Source organism: Myotis yumanensis, unplaced genomic scaffold (assembly GCF_028538775.1).
Source record: "Myotis yumanensis isolate MYYU_CA2020_CCGP unplaced genomic scaffold, mMyoYum1.0.hap1 SCAF_19, whole genome shotgun sequence".
NCBI lineage: Eukaryota > Metazoa > Chordata > Mammalia > Chiroptera > Vespertilionidae > Myotis > Myotis yumanensis.
In genome coordinates, this window is record NW_027223770.1 from 27,057,025 (window position 1) to 27,073,971 (window position 16,947).

Here is a 16,947-nt window from a genome sequence, read left to right on the forward strand (position 1 = left end):
CGATTCCCAGGACATATGCCCGGTTGTGGGTTTGATCCCCAGGGAGGGGCATGCAGGAGGCAGCCGGTCAATGACTCTCTCTCATCATTGATGTTGTATCTCCCTCTCCCTTCCTCTCTGAAATCAATAAAAATATATTAAAAAGAGAAGCTCAGATTCCAATGGAGGGCAGTTAGTTAAACAAATTAATGGCTATTGTTATGCCCAACTACTAGCAAGCATACATTCTTTTCAAACATCCATGAGATTTTGATCAAAACTAGACAAAAAGCAAATCTCAATAAATACCGCAGACTAGATATGATATAGACAACATCCTCTGAACATAACCAATAAAATTAGAAATCAATTACATAAAGATAGCAAATACCAAATGTCAAAACTATGGTATGCAGCTAAAAATGTACTTGGGAAAAAATTATAACCTTCAATGCAAGTATTACAAGAATGAACACTAAAATAATCACTCAACTCAATAAGTTATAAAAAACTTAGTAAATCCGAAAAAGAGAAAATAAATAAAGAGCAAAAATCAAATAAAATCTTTTTTTTAGATCCTGGCAGCTAAAACTCATGTTCCACCAAAAAAAGACAGACTAAGAAAAACCGGGAGCACCCTCCCCTCATCACCCCTCCTGCCTGCTCCTTCCTCAGCGCCATTCCGCTGGCCTCGTCTGCGAGGGGCTGACTGATCCGGCCTGGCCCCTGCACCAGCATGAGGGGCTGCCGTGGAGGCGCCCGTGGAAGTGTCCGCTCTCTAATGGGAGAGAAGGCAGCAGGAGGGAGGCCCTGACTCCCGGGCAGCATTGGAGACTCAGTCTGGCACCATTTTTCCAAAACCGGAGCTGACCCAGGGTGGGCACCTAGAGGCTCTGGAAGCTCACAGGTGGGGCAGACACTCAGGCCTCGACAGCTGGACCCACCTCAGACGCTACCAGCTCTGGGGTCCTGAGCCAGCCGGACGGGTCTCCTGGCCAAGTCCAGGTCCTCCGACAGGGGCTGTACACATACACGAGCTCTGTGCATATTCTCTGTCTCGTTCACTCATATTTATTGAGCACCTACGGTGCTGTGGGCTGGGTGCTGTGCTAGGTTCTTGGATCCAGGAGTGAACCAAACAGAAACTCCTACCTTCAGGGAAGTTGCATTTGAATGGAGAAGAGACACACAATACACATAACAAGTCACTTCCATGGCTCATTAGAGCCAGAGGAAAGCAAAGGGCATGAAGGAGGGAGCGTCAGGACGGGAGGGAGGCGGCAGCGGGGGAGGGTATGCTCACTGAAGGGTATAAAGCAGAGGATGGCGAACAGGCTTCCCAGACCATGGGGACTCTAGCAGGCTAATCAACCTGCGACTGTATGGCAAAAAACCGCGCTGGTTACTATTAATATGTCAATGTGGGTGTGGCTACGTCCCACTACACCATTTACTAACAGACTACCGCGGGCTGGGCGCCCCTCCTGTGCTCTGTATCTCGTCTAAGTGCTGCTTGGCCTCTGATTCAATAGTAGGATTTGGGGACGGGGACGATGCTGCTTATCCCCAGTAAACCATCAACCACCGCTGGCGAGGGAGAGGACGTCTATTTTCGCTCACAAAATACGCATTTACTGGCTGAATGAATGCAATCGCTACTCATTGAGCAACTACCACCTGGCACGGGAGTGGTGCTTGGCAAACAGGACTCAACAGAAGGCGGTGAATGCAGTATTTGCTTCTAAAATCACTACTAAAGGCCTGGCCCTGTGCCCACCCATAACAGACTCAGTAACAACTAGTGGATCTAAGTCTACCTACAGTTCAAGGCCAGGTCCAGAGCCCCCGAGCCTCAGGTGCACAGGACGTCACGTGCAGACCTTCTGGAAACTTTGAGTAGTCACATCTGTGCCACAAGCCCCAGCAGCACAGCAGGCCCCCGCAGGGGCGGCCACGCAAGCCCCAGCAGCACTTACGTAGAACCGCAGCAGCGCCCCGTCCGAATTGCAGCACCAGGACCTCCTGCCCAAGTACTCGTGGGCGGTGTTGAGCAGCATGAGGGAGGACGGGAGCATGGATGTCTCGGCCATCGCTGGGGAAAGACCAGAGCCACAGGCAGTGAGCACGGGGGCACGGGAGGGAGCTGCAGGCAGTCTCTCCTGGGTGGGCTTTGCTTTCGTTACCAAGGGAGCTACAGTTTCCTTTCTTTCCTTTTTCATCTGTTAAAACAAGTAGTGACTTGACTGGCTTTACTAAGCAATGCAAATCCTGCAGAGGGCACAGGAGAAACGCTTCACCCTCAGAGCAGAGCGTCACCAGGAGCATCTACCTGTGCGCACAGGAAGCCTTTTGAAAGGGAGTAGTAGTTCATAACAGTTACAAATACACCATTTCTGAAATGAAGAATCTGACACTTAGGTCTACCTGATTCTTACAGAAGGAAAAAACCAGCAAGTTCCAGTTCAGTGTCCACCACTGGAGCTACTACTAGCTCCTCCTCAGTATGTTTGAAGCTGTGGCCACGACCCATTAGCGGACTCGTAACTAACATTTTTAAAGAGGATTAGGTTGCCGAAACCGGTTTGGCTCAGTGGATAGAGCGTCGGCCTGCAGACTGAAAGATCCCAGGTTCGATTCCGGTCAAGGGCATGTACCTGGGTTGCGGGCACATCCCCAGTAGATGTGCAGGAGGCGGCTGATCGATGTTTCTCTCTCATCGATGTTTCTAACTCTCTATCTCTCTCCCTTCCTCTCTGTAAAAAATCAATAAAATATATTTAAAAAAAAAAAAAAAAAAGAGGATTAGGTTAGAAGAAACCAGAAATGAGGCTCATTTTTTTTGTCCCATAAAGACTAACTTTTTCAGTTTAGAAATCTAAAAGAATCTTTATTTTTTAAAAAAATATATATATTTTATTGATTTCAGAGAGAAAAGGAGAGGGAGCGAGAGATAGAAATGTCAATGATGAGAATCATTGACTGGATGCCTCCTGCACGCCCCCTATTGGGGATTGAGCCTACAACCCCGGCATGTGCCCTGACCAGGAATCGAACCGTGACCTCCCGGATCATAGGTCAATGTGCAACCACTGAGCCCCGCCGGCCGGGCCGGGCTCTCATTTATGATGACTACTCCAGTCTCGGTGCCTCCATGTGTCTGCACTGAGTTGCCGTGGCAAGTGATGGCTTTTGCTCTCAGAACAGCCCCTGGGACAGGTACCATTGCTCCCCGCAGGGATATAGGGGACAGAGCTGAGGGTTTACACGACGTGCCACCTTTACAGAGAGGAAGGTTACAGTTGGAACCACGCCGCCTCCAGCTGTCCACATGCCCCGGCCTCACTGGCCCACACCCAGGAGTCGTGGTCCAGTGCAAGTGGTTTAAGTGCAAGGGCTGGCACACGGCTGCCCATCTCACAGGGCTCGTGTGGGGATCACAGAGGTTAGCAAGTCTGAGGCCTCAGAGCAGTGACGGCGCCTCCATAAGCACTCGCCCCGCTGTCGGGTCCTCTGCACCGCCCGCCACTGCAGCAGACATGCGGCACTCCACACGCCGCGACCCCTGACCCCTCTGCACCGTGAGCTAGCTCCCGAGGGAGCCTCTGCCTCTGTCCAGGTGCCACAGAAATCCTGTCAACAACGCCCCACGCCACTCACAGCGCCGGGGAGGGCTGCCGGGCCCTGGGCAGAGGCCAGAGGCAGGGCCACATGGCCAAGGCCACCCCCAGACCCACTTCCCCCACCTTCATCCGCTGAGCTCTGGAGCTGCTGCTGCTGGCACAGGGAGCGGAAGGCGTCCTCTTCCTGCCAGATGATGCGATGCAGGATGATCCAGGGCAGCACCGAGGAGACGTGGGGCTCCTTGGGCTCCTCCTGCACAGCCATGCTGCAGTCAATGATCTGGGGGGGGGGGGGGGGGACAGCGATGTCACAGCAGGGCCAGCTCCCCGACCCAGGATGCGTCCTCGGGGCAGAAGGGGCTGTTTGGCTGAGGAAACACTGGCACAGCGGCACCCCATCAGGTCGTCAGGCAGAGGGTCACAGAGCTGGACGGCAGAGCCACGCCCGGCTCCAGAGGAGCCAGCTCTGACCAGCCTCTCGTGCCACGTGCAGCTTCTACTGTGTGCTGGGCCCTGTGCCACACACGAGGGTGACAGAGGTGGGCAGGGCACAGAGGAGCTGACAGCTCAGGGGGAAGAGAGCCAGAGACAAGCCACCGAGAGCCTTGGATCAGCATGGCTGTTGCAATGGAAGCAACTGAGGGCTGTAGTGGTGTCACAGAGAAGGGGTGGGGACAGACAGAGAGCCCTTGACAGAAGGTTTCCAGGTGAGTGGCTGTGGTGTGCCCGATCCCCAGAAAGGGCAGGAGCGGGGGCAGAGGACAGGCAGCAGGCCGAGGGCCCAGAGGTGGCCACGAAAGCCAACGAGAGGGTGGAGAGAGGCTGGTGGGCCAGTGCGCTCTGGGGCAGGCACCCTGGAGGGAGTGTGAAGGGTGAAGTGAGGGAGAAGCACATTCGTATTTCCGTTTCAGAAAGGGGCCTCCTGGCAGGACGGTGGCTGGACTGGCAGGGGACATGGGACAGCCCCCCCTGCTGTGAGGGCAGGACAGGAGGAGCTGGCGTCACCTGGATCAGGTTGTTGGTGAGCCGGGTGAGGCCGGTGGCCGCGGACGCGTCCCTCAGGATGCTGCCGCTGCTGTCCGCCGAGAGCGCCTGCTCGATGCCCAGCAGCAGCTGGGTCACGGTGGCCACCCACTCCTCCTTGGCTGCGGCCTCGCTGGCATTCACCATCTGCTGGACCGCCTCGTGCAGAGCCACGTCGGAGCACTCGAAGCACTGCCGGTGGTCCTTCCGCCGGAGCAGGGAGTCCTGCGCACAGGAAGGGCGCTGGGGGGGCTGGCATGCTCACCCAGCTGGCCTGAGCACGGAGGGCAGGGAGACGGGGACGAAGACGAGGGGCCGTCTAAGGAAAGGGAAGCACTACAGCCGCGGGGCGTCTGCAAGGGCCTGTGGGCTGGGACCTGTGTGCCACCACGGCATGGTAGGCCACCAGCCAGGAAGCTATCAGAAAGGTGCTGAACCTCGCTGCCTCAGTTTCCCATTACAGAGCCAGGGAGCAGCCAAAAGGAGGCTGCCTCCACCACCTCTGCAGCTCTGACTGTGCCCCAGGCGCCCAGGCACGTGCTCATCCAGAGCCAGGCTCTGGAGGGTCTCAGAAGGGGAGGAGCTGCCAGGGAGGGACTGACCGCTCGGGAGGAGGGGCACTGGCCGGGCAGCTCGGAAGCCAGTGCCAGGTGGAGCAGGGCACTGAACCCTTTGAGCCCAGCCACCCCGGCCGCAGAGGTGCCGTGAGCGCTGGTGTGCTGACGTCCGCACGCACTCAGCAGGGTCCCGATGGGCAGCAGCTCTCAGTGTGCACGCTGCACTCTGTTGTTTTAAAACCTCCTCTGTGGGAGCCATTGCTTTTTGCCAAGCCTCCTTTCCTTTTGCTCTAGACCGGCGGTTCTCAACCTGTGGGTCGCAACCCCTTTGGGGGTCGAACGACCCTTTCACAGGGGTCGCCTAAATACATCCTGCATATCAGATATTTACATGACAATTCATAACAGTAGCAACATGACAGTTATGAAGTAGCAACGAAAATAATGTTATGGTTGGGGGTCACCACAACATGAGGAACTGTATGAGAGGGTCGCGGCATTAGGGAGGTTGAGAACCACTGCTCTAGAACAATCCCGTTGACCCTCTCAGTCTCTCATTACTGAGCTGGCTGTGGAGTCCCAGGTCTGGCTGCAGCCTGTCAGCGCCACCGGAAGCACCTGCTGCCTGGCGCCCCATGGGCTCTGACTCGGCACAGCTGAGGCCCAGCAGTGGCTCCTGCCGCCTCCTGCCAGCCTCGGCACGTGCAGCTGCCACACTCTGAGGTGACACGGACAGGTGTGGGGACAGAGACATCCCAAACTGCCTCTGGTATGTGCTGCGACATCTGAGCACAGATCAAAACCACCCCGGATTGAAAAGCCCTAATTGCCAGGGACACATGGCGTGCGCTTCTTTAGAGAAAACGAGCCCTCCAGCAGGCAGCCACTGGGGCGCGAGGGAGCCAGCTGGTGCGAGGGTGCCCAAGCTGACCCTCCTGACCCAATGCCACACATGCCAGGGCAGGGGCTCTCCTCTGGCAGGAGGAAGACCACTGACCCTGTCACTGCGGCCAGAGTTGCCGTGAAAGTCAAGGCCAAGACAAGGACCTGCCAGCAGCACTCCAGTGTGACCTAATCCCCGGTGCTGAGGCCAGGGAGAGCTAAAAGGCAGAAGAATAACTGCCAACAAACGAGGAGGCCAAGTTACCGCTGTCAGAAATAACGGGAATTCAGTCAGTGGCTAGATTCCAAACAAACATGCACAAAGCAGCAGGGTTCCTGTAAGCCAGAAATGTGCTGTTAGAAAACAGAACGACCAACTAAAAGGCCCTGCACAAAGCAGCCACCCAACACATCCAGGACGAAAACTCCGCTCAGCAGTCAGAAAACTACACAAGCATCTTGAAGGCTTGAAAAGGCAGGAGGGGAGGGGAGGGTTCCATGGCAGACGCCCACCCTCTGCGCTAGACGAAGTCACTTAAATGCAAAACATGACCCATCCACACGGCTGGGAGGAACAAAGCCAGCGGGCCTTTCTGCGTGTTGGCTGCGCCCCATCTGCCCCCCTTGGAGAACACCGGTGCCACAGGGGCGGCTCCTCTGCCGTCCAGCCAGGCACACTGTGAACGCGATCCGTGTGGAATGAGTGGGTGAATATGTTTTCACTCTTAGAAAGGCTGTCTAAGCATAATGAACAAAATCACAAGCATCTGACAACATCAAAAGATTTGACAACATAATTCAAAATTTCTGTACGTCAAAAAAACACACAAGCTACAATTAAAAAGCAAACATCAAACTGGGAAAAGTATTTGCAACATTTGATGAGAAAAAGATTAGTGTCTTTAATATGTAAAAAGCATTCTAAATCAATAAGAACGCCCCACCACCACCACCACCAATAGGAAATTGAGCAAAACCCAGGATTCACTTATTTGCAAAGGGCAGGAGCTTCCCTGTACTTAGCCCAGGCCTTCCAGCCCACAGTGCTGCTCAGCGCCTGCCCAACAGCAGTTCCCCACCAACAGGGCATCTGCCACACCAGGAGCCCTAGACCACGGAGCAAGATGGCACCTGAGCCACTGGGGCCTCTTCCCAGAGGCAGAGAGGACTGGCCTCTCCCTTCCTCCCCACCTGGTGGCCCCCAGTACACCCAGCTGTCCCTCCCACACAGCCATGCTGGACTCCTCCCCCACCTGCCACGGCAACCGAGGTCGGACGAATCTCATCCCTCGACCTCCGCTTGGGCCGCCTGACTCCCTCTGCCCAGCTCTCTCCTCCCCACGCTGACCAGGGGAGAGAGGCCGCCCCTCTGCTCCCACAGTTGCACCTTTTAACTATTTCCCAGTTCAAGAAAGTGAGTAACTACAACGTCTCATGTAATCTGAGCAAAAAACCGGAGAGAAGACTGGGCTGTCTTTCCAAACTGGAGGGGAAGGACCCATTAAGAGAGTAACTACCACGTGGTCAGTGTGAGAACCATAAGGAACAGGACACGGGACTGCCCTGTGCCATAAGCACATCGCCTCTATCATCTTCCCCGTCAGCCTCCGCGGCCGGCGCGGTGCTTCCTGAGGATGCTGGCAATGACGACAGCTGGCACCCACATGGCACTTGCTACAAGCCAGGCATGGTGCCCACACATGCGAATTCTTAGAATCCCACAACAGCCGTCTGAGGTAAGGGCACGATCATCCCCAGCCTGGAGCTGGGAGAGGAGCTGAGGCACAGGGCTGGGTAAAGCCCAGCGCCTCCAGACCCTGGCCCCGCGAGCTCTCAGTGGGTTTACTTCCTGAGGAGCAGAGGCGGGAAGGAAGCCCAGAGTGCACATGGGCTCCAACATCACACTGCTGTTCTTTTCCTTCAACAACGTGACCAGATGGCTATCCATTTTCTCTTGATTCTTTACATTATACAGATATTTTACCCACTTTTATATCTACTCACCAATTAACTTTTAAAGCGATTCAAAAGCTAGGCAAAGGAAAAGCAGTTGGGTGGATGGCTAACGTCCTGACTCTGCTTCCTCCTCTGCCGGCAAAGTTCAGAGCCAAGTGCGAGCCCACACCGAGCCACGTACGTGAGCCCCAGGACCGGCGCTCCTACGTTCCCAGGACCGGCACTTCCTCCCATGTCTGCTGACTGGCATCCTCCTGGCTGCCGAGTTCGTGGTTTTTACTCCCATTTTTGTCGGTTCTCAAGGGCCACCTCAAAGCCGCCAGGGAATAAACCCACACCGCGCGCAGAAGGTGCGAGGGGGCGGGGCCGGGCAGCGCGCACCTGCAGCAGCAGCAGCTGCGCCGGCCTCTCGGGGATGGACGTCATGAACTCCAGGTGTTTGGCCCGGTCAAACCCACTGGTGCACAAGGTGGGGCGGAGCAGCTGCACGACGGCCTCGTAGTCGCCAGCCTCGTACAGCCGCTGGATCTCCTCCAGGGACTGGCACCGCTCCAGCGACTTCAGGTTCTTATCGATCTGGAAGGAACCGGAATTCCGAGCGGATGACGAACCCCTCGCCTGCTCCCTGAACCAGCCAGTGTCTGCATTTACCAGACCCAAAACCCGACTCCCTGAACATACCAGCATTTACATTAGGCAAATACTTCACTAAAAGTATCTCTATTAAGCCCTGGCTGGTGTGTGTATCTCAGTGGTTAGAGTGTCGGCCCGCACACCACAGGGTCAAGGGTTCGATTCCCAGTCAAGGGCACAAACCTGGGCTGAGTTCACTCCCTGGCCCTAGTCGGGGCACATGCAGGGGACAACCAATCGATGTGCCTCTCTCGCATCGATGTTTCCCTTTCTCTCTACCCCCACTCCCTCCCTTCCACTCTCTCTCGATGGAAAAAATATCCTCAGGTAAGGCCTAACAAAACAAAACAAAAAATATTTCTATTAAAGTCAAGGTGTTCAATTCTTTAAAAAACAGACATAAGAAAACAACAACAAAAACTCCCCAGAACCAGAGCAGCTCAGAAAAGTGTCTGCCAGAATAGCAGCATCTCGCAGTCAGTTCAGCAAACCAGACTCCAAGACTCATGGAGCCCTGGGCCAAAGGTCACAAGCCCCATTACCCACAGGCCCCAGTACCTCACCGGGAGCCCAGCAGGGGCACTGCACTTGGCCTTGCCCTCACACAGCTCTGCACCGTTAAGAAACACCGTGAAGAAAACGCCACGCACCTCCTCCAGGGAAACGACCGAGTCGTTGTGGAGGTTGGGGAGCCGGATGACGACGTCGCCTTGCTCGGCCCCAGCCTCTGCCTGGAGGGCAGCGGAGCTCTGGAGCATCTCTGTGCAGATGTCATAGTTCTCCAGCGCCTGCTCCATGTCCCCCTGGTCAAGGGAAGAGCCGTCAGGGGACAGAGGATGAAGGAAGAGAACTTGTGCTGCTACGCCAGGGGCCTCACCTCCCTGACCCGCCAGCCTGCAGGCACAGTGAGGGCCGTTTCATCCGATCACTGCCAGACCCTGGGAAGGGACCTGATGCACAGTGGGGCTCAGTGAGTACTTGTGGGATGGATGGATGGATGGATGGATAGATGGATGGATGGATGGACGGACGGATGAACAAATAGACAAATGAATTCACATCACAACTCTAAGGGGAGGTAACATTAACCTCATATTACAGGTAAGGACACTTAAGACACTTGAGGAAGGCTGAGTATCTTGTTCAAAAAGCACAACCATAAATGGCAGGGCCAGGAGTAAAAGCTAGGCCGGCCCTAATGCCAGAACCGACTGTGCACTCTGCTGCTCACGCTACCACAGTGCACCAGGCATCACTATGTGTGAAGGGGCTGGGTAGCAGCCAGCCCACTGGCCCTCCAGACCAGGCTCCACAGCAGCCTTCCGAGAATTCACACGAGCAAGGGATGGGCTCTCTCTAGAAAGCTCTGCAGACGTCAGCAAAGGGTCCAGTCCCCGAGCAATCTCGAGTGAGGGCTGTACCGGGGCACAGGAGGCCCCTTGCCGACCCTGCTGTGCTTTAGGCTGGAGCTACGCTGGGGTTCCCGAGAAGCTGAACATCCCCCGCAGGTCCCACTTCCTCAAGCTGAGCCCGGGCAGGGGTCACACACGTGCACACGCACATCCTCAAGGAGGCACCCAGTCTCTTCCATCCCTCTGGTGCCAGGGCAAGCTCCCCACGCGGCCGATCACAGAACCAACCTGCAGTGCCAGGAACCGAGCCTTCAACCAATACACGCGGACCACAAACTCCAGCCAGCCATCCTCAAACAGGTCCCGCTGAGACGAGGCAAAGGACATTTGCAGGAGGTCGCCCAGGAAGTGGGTTCCCGGGAAATCAGGCCCAAACCTGCCATTCGCCACACCAGCAGCAGGGCAGTGCCGAGGAGACACTGAAAACAGTCAGACAGAACAAGTCAACTTCATGTGCAGGTCCAGGCGCCCCTCTGCTCCCAGAGCTCTCCCTGGACCCTCGATCTGCTGGAGAAATTATTGGGACACATCAATTGTCACGTGATCACTTGGGAACACTAAGCTCTCACTTCCTTCCATCCCAAGGAAGAGAAAAGCAGGTAGGTGGCTCCCTCTGGTGGTCAGCTGCTGCTAACACGTCTCGGCTGAGACCCTGCATCCTTGCAGGCCTGACAAGACAACCCAGGAAATGTGCCCACTGCAGACTGCAACGTGAATTCCATGGCTCGGCTCCCCGCGCCCCTGCCTGCTGACGGCTAAGGGTCCGGCAGGCTCCCCGTGCCCCTGCCTGCTGACAGCTAAGGGTCCGGCAGGCCCCCCCACCCCGCGCCCCTGCCTGCTGACGGCTAAGGGTCCGGCAGGCCCCCCCGCGCCCCTGCCTGCTGACTGCTAAGGGTCCGGCAGGCCCCCCCGCGCCCCTGCCTGCTGACTGCTAAGGGTCCGGCAGGCCCCCCCCCCCGCGCCCCTGCCTGCTGACGGCTAAGGGTCCGGCAGGCCCCCCCACCCCGCGCCCCTGCCTGCTGACGGCTAAGGGTCCGGCAGGCCCCCCCGCGCCCCTGCCTGCTGACTGCTAAGGGTCCGGCAGGCCCCCCCCGCGCCCCTGCCTGCTGACGGCTAAGGGTCCGGCAGGCCCCCCCCACCCCGCGCCCCTGCCTGCTGACGGCTAAGGGTCCGGCAGGCCCCCCCACCCCACGCCCCTGCCTGCTGACGGCTAAGGGTCCGGCAGGCCCCCCCACCCCGCGCCCCTGCCTGCTGACGGCTAAGGGTCCGGCAGGCTCCCCCCCCCACCGCCCCTGCCTGCTGACGGCTAAGGGTCCGGCAGGCCCCCCGCCAAAGGAAACAGCGCTCCTACCCGAGGCGCTCCTGCCCTTGGTCAGCAGCCACTGGTCCAGCTGCAGCTCCATGCAGCAGAGGGACATCAGCATCATGCCCTGCGGGACAGGCACCGCGATGTCAGGGACGAGCACAGAGTCGCCAAAGGGTGGGAATGGAACAAATCAAATGAAAATTTACTTTGACTTAAAAAAGTCACTTTCTACCCACTTCCCATTTAGTACATGATCAACGGCAACCTGCCAGGACACAGAAGGGAGCATGTGGACCCACACGGGGGGCACCGCTTGGGAGGAGCCTGGAAACCGGCTTCAGTCCTGAGGGACTAGCCCATGACAGGCAGCTCTGTCGCCGGCCTAGTGCTGGGCCAGCTGCCGTACCCACAGCGCAGCTCTCAGCCCTTAAAGAGATCCGGGGTCAGCCCTGGTCAGTTTGGATCAGTGGTTAGAGTGCTGGCCCTTGGACTGAAAGGTTGCAGGTTCAATTCCGGTTAAGGGCGCGTACCTCGATTGCAGGCTCGATTCCTGACACCATGCAGGAGGCAACCAATCGATGTGTCTTTCTTACATCGATGTTTCTCTCTCTCTCCCCCTCCCTTCTACTCTCTCTCAAAATCAAGGGGAACATCCTCGGGTGAGGACTAACAAAACAAAGAGTCTGCAGGGTCAGAGCACTGCTCTCAGGCACAGAAGGAAGTGGCCCTCAGGGTGTCCCAGCTGAGGCTGCACCACCTGCAGTGCCCTCGGCCAGAGATACCACCAGCCAGGCAGGCCCTGAAGGCTCCCAGTGCTCCCTCCGCAGCATCCAGCCTTCTCCCCCCACTGGGAAGGGGGCCAACACGCTGGGTCCCCTTGAGGCCTGGGAGGCACCGAGGGGAGGAGCCTGCAGTGTGGAGTGCTGTGGGCAGGAGGACGGCATGGCCTGGCCCTACTACTGAAGACCCCCCCGCTCCCCAAGCAGCCCTGCTTAGCCTCTGCACTTATGTTTTCTCAGTAACAGCCCTTGGAGCCTCAAATCCAGCCAATCTTCCCGTCCCCAGCCTCTCTACACCACCCTGCCACCAGCCAGGCTTCAGCCAGCCCTAGGAGTCCGCCCCGTCTCACCCCTCACCCTCCATTCAGTCCATCCTGTCAGTTCTGCCTCCAGAAGCCCCACCCACTGCGCCACCACAGCTCCCTGAGCAACAGCCTCCTGAGAACCTGCGCCCACTCTCACTCCCATGGTGTCCTCCACTCAGCCACAAACCAGGTTCCATGCTTTCCTGCTTCAAACTCCCAGGGGCCCATGTTCCAGGCCCAGAAGTCAATGCAGCTAAACAGGCGCAAGGCAGCAACAGCCCATCCCCCGAAGGTTCCTGGGCCCACCCCTGGGCCCAGTCTGACACAGGCCCGCCCGCCCACCTTGATGTGCTTGTTGCTGCAGTCCCGCAGCAGCGGGTTGGGCAGGCTGGTGCTGTGCCGCCTCCAGCTGTGGTAGATGCTGAGCACGACCTCCGCCAGCCCCGGGGGCCACCTCAGCAGGAACTTGTGGCCCATGGCCTTCAGGTAGCGCATCATCAGCTCCAAGATGCCCCCGTTGGTCAAGTTCTCCAGCAGGAACGTGTGCACATCCTGCCTCTCTGCAGGGGAGGGAGACACCCTGCATTGAATAAAGGCCTCTGTGCCAGGGTCTCCCGTTTTCTTTGTAAGAGAGATGGGCAGGGGCGGGTGGGAGCAGAAGAGAGCCCGTGTGCTCCACACAGGGGTCCCACTCCTGGCTCCAGCCCTCACCGGCTGAGCAGGCCTCTCTGAACCTCCAGGTGTAGGATGGGCACTAAAGGGTTGGCCTCCCAGCGCTGCCGTGCACACTAGCAAGTCTGCGCGCACACACAGAGCCTGGTGCCTGGCACCGCGGTGCTCTCAGGAGTGGGGTCGGGGAGACTGACCTCAGAGCCCGCCCTGGGTGTGACCTGAAGCCCACGGCTTGCAGGAAGCAGAGTCCAGTGTGAGCATGGACAGACCTCCCAGCTGGCCATGGAGCTCAGGCCCCAGACAAGTCCAGGCAGCCCCCTGACCACACTTTAAAACACACCAGATCCCCTCTCCCAGGAGAAATCTGAACAGGCTCCAGGGTGAAGGAGGAAGAGCCCCACAAGGAGTGACCATGGGGGGGGGGGGACCTCCTACCAGATTCCATGAATGTGGCCGAGTCGAAGGACAGCCTCTGAGGCCCAGTGCTCGGGCAGCTCTCCAGCTTGGCTTCCGACTGGACTTCGTAGCTGTGGAAGGCGTCATCTTCCTCCTCGGGGTCCAGTTTCCTCAGCCTGCAGGACACACCCAAGTCACAGAAGCCACGCCACACATCTGACCCCTGAATTCTTGCTATTCACTCGTTGCCATGGCAGAGTCAGGAAGGCTTCTAGGGGCGCGGGAGAGCGAGCATGCTGACCCTGGAGGGGCGGGCCAAGCAGACACAGCAGCCCCCCACCCCCCCCTCCTGGCCCCCGAAAGCGGGTGTGAGTGCACGGGGACCCGAGTGGGTCACCTCCAGCTCCAGAACCCGCTCATCCCTGAGGGCCCGGAAGTGCCTGTCTTCCAAAAATGCTGCCCTCAGGAAGTCCCAAGGCAGGAGAACAAGAAGCACCCGAGGCCCTGATCCAGGGAGAGCTGTGCACATGTTATGGGAAAACAGGAGGTGCCAGGGGGCGGCAGTGGAGGAGAAACGGGGGGGGGGGGGGGGGGGGGGGAGCAGGCAGGAAGTTGGTGAGTCGGCAAATCAGAGAAGCGTGACTGTACCTGGGCGGCAAGAACTTCAGCAGAAGCTCCTGGAAGTCTACTTTCTCCTCCTTTTTGCACTTGGTGTTCCGGACGCGGGCAGACCGCCGCTTCGCTGTCTCCCCGTTCTCTTCCGGAATTTTCTTCCGCTTCACTCCCTTCTTGGCTTTATCTCCTGCAGACAGGTCGCCTTCACAAAGAGTGCAAATCGCCGTCACACGGGGCAGAGGACTGACTGCACACAGGCGCGGGTCCCTCTCAGCCTCAGCCCGCTTGCTTCCTCTCTATCGTCTTCAACATTCAAGCCATGTCCCATCTCTTCCTGAGCAGCACCCTGAGCAAGGTTACTTTCAATCCCCACACCCTCTCAAATCCGCAGAGCCCACAGCAGGTCTCCAGACTACACTCCGAGGCTACAGAACAGCAGGGTCTCGAGCCAAGCGTCCCCGCCCCCGCCTTCACGCCGGGTGGCTGCAGGGGCCTCTGTGGCCTCGCGGATGAGCCTGGGATGGGGCAGAGCAAGTAGCAGTCACACTGACTCCACCCACTGTCCAGCCTGAGCACCTGATGATGCCATGTGCGTGAATCACGTGAACTATACAGAAAGCAGAGGAGTCATGTGTGATTAAGTCAAAAAGGTAGAAACAACTGCATGTGTGTTCATTCAGAAGCTTTTTTCCGTGACACAGAAAATCAAGAAAAGGCCTGGGAGTTTTTGTCTGAAATGTTTTACGATTCCAACAGCAATAAAAGTTGGTAAGATGTGGCATGGTGTGATATATCTATCATCCATCCGTCCATCCACAACGATTCTAGCACGTGTGGTGGGGACTTTGCCGACCCCTTGTTAAGGCGAAGAACGCGGGCTGTTGGGGCGGCAGTGCTGAGCGCTGTGGAGCCTGGCCGGCAACGGAGCAGAACCAGCAGAGGGACCTGCGGCTCTCAGCCCAGCAGGAAGAGCAGCAGCCTTTCTGCCAGGACTCGGCTGGGGCTGAGGGGCCCGGGAGCTGCATCCTGAGCCCTGGCCGTCCCTGAGGAGGGGGCCCCCGAGAAGCAGCCCCCAGAGCAGGCGGAGAGACTCCCCTGGGGTCCAGCGCCTCTTGCTTAAACCTCAGACCGGGAGGATGAACAGGACCTGTCCCTCTGAGAGACCCAAACAGCCCAAGATCATTCCTGCCCAGCAAACCGGTCCCCCAGAAGCCAGCCCGGGGGGTGCTCACCCAGGGGGACGCCGGTCTCCAGCAGGCCGGGGCTGTGCAGCGGGAAGCTGGCTGTGGCCACGGGGGAGTAGGTGAGCACAGGCTCCGCCACGGTCATGGAGGAGCTGGCACTGACGGGGCTGGGCGGGACCGCGCCGACTGGCGTCACCACCACCGCGGACACCGGAGGCCGGCTGGGGTCCTGGTAGTCAGACAGGTCCACCCTCTTGCCGAGGCTGGGCCGCGGCGGCTCGCAGGTGGTGAGGTGGTTGTACATGGCCAGCAGACTCTCTCCCAGGCACTTCCAGCTGCAGAGAGATGGCAGCGCCGCGGTCACCACCTCCCGAGGGCAGGGAGAGTGGTCATGGTTCTGTGGTTGTCGTTACTGACGAAATCTTGAGTCTAACACAGCTGAGGGGGAGCATCTGGGGCAGGGGCGGGGCCTGGCAACCCCTGCCTCCCCTTCACCCCATCAGAAGCCCTGTAGCATCTCAGCCTCAGGCCCCTTCCGACTCACTGACTCACCTGAAAAGCTCCTTCCCCACAAGTCAGATCTTTAAAACATGGGACAGTTCTCTGCTGCCACCCTCTGGGATTTAGACTGGGCCTCCCCGGAGAGGCCCCACTATTTCTTATGGGTCAGAAAGTGTCTACATGCCTCCAGCCGTCTGTCAATGTGCCCCAGCTCCACCCACGCCACAGCCTGGAGTCAGGCTCTCACCCTTGTGCAGGGCCCACCAGCCGACCCAGCGCCCCCAGAGGCACGGACCACCTACGTGAGGAAGGGGATGGGCTGCACCAGCTTCAGGTCCGGCTCCTTCTCCCGCACCGTCAGCGCCTGCCTCTTCCTCCGCAGCCCCAGGGCCTCATCTATGATGGCCTGCGTCTCAGCCGCGCTCACCGACACATCATGGATCGACATGTCACTAATCGCACAGCATGTAAGACAGGAGAGGTTTCAGAGTTACACACCAGAGCCGAAGCTGACACTGTACAGGCAGGGATGCAGTAAGTGAACAGCCTTTACTCCATATTAATTCTTCCTACAAATAAAATAACCACTGAGTCTGGCCTCCAAAGGCAGTAATTAGCATTCTCAGTGCCCACACACACTAGACGTGACTAATACCCGTTGTTCCTTCTGCAATTTTAAATTGAGCAAAGGGTTTTCATTTATATTAACAGTATCAGAGTGATGTCAGAAAAACCACAGGAAAATCAAATCTTGCCCTTTAATTATTTATGAAAAAATGTTAACGAATTTAACTAGACCATCCTGCCCATCCCAACAAAAAATCATCAGCCAGCCAAGCTCGCCAAAGTCTACGGTGTCTCCAAAGGACGGCAAGAGCGGGGCTCTGGGGCCTCAGGAGCCTTCCACAGGCACACCTCCACCTGCGGTGGCCCAGCAGGACCGGCCCTCCTGCCCAGACTGTCTTGACGCCTCCCAGCAGGGCTCCACCACAGAGCCACCTGGGTAAGGACTGACCTGCTTTCTCTCTCTCCAAAGGTCAGGCCCCTGAGGACAGATGTGAACCAGAGACAGTCTTACAAGGGACAGACTGAGCTCAATAACCTCCACCCCCACCACCAGCTGAGTT

The 16,947-nt window shown here is 57.7% G+C and overlaps 1 protein-coding gene across 3 annotated transcripts in view; it reads right to left on the bottom strand.

The window, feature by feature from the left end:
• CABIN1 (calcineurin binding protein 1) overlaps nt 1-16,947 on the bottom strand; it is a 78,405-nt gene that overhangs the window by 53,083 nt on the left and 8,375 nt on the right. For all 3 annotated transcript variants that reach the window (XM_070400266.1, XM_070400267.1, XM_070400265.1), the window contains exons 8-19: nt 16,123-16,272; nt 15,368-15,654; nt 14,169-14,337; nt 13,560-13,696; nt 12,795-13,012; nt 11,414-11,492; nt 10,291-10,481; nt 9,301-9,453; nt 8,399-8,593; nt 4,605-4,847; nt 3,723-3,879; nt 1,956-2,071 (exon numbers count right to left, since the gene is read on the bottom strand). In XM_070400266.1, coding sequence (XP_070256367.1) covers nt 1,956-2,071; nt 3,723-3,879; nt 4,605-4,847; nt 8,399-8,593; nt 9,301-9,453; nt 10,291-10,481; nt 11,414-11,492; nt 12,795-13,012; nt 13,560-13,696; nt 14,169-14,337; nt 15,368-15,654; nt 16,123-16,272 — 2,095 coding nt within the window. The remainder of the gene's footprint in view (nt 1-1,955; nt 2,072-3,722; nt 3,880-4,604; nt 4,848-8,398; nt 8,594-9,300; nt 9,454-10,290; nt 10,482-11,413; nt 11,493-12,794; nt 13,013-13,559; nt 13,697-14,168; nt 14,338-15,367; nt 15,655-16,122; nt 16,273-16,947) is intronic.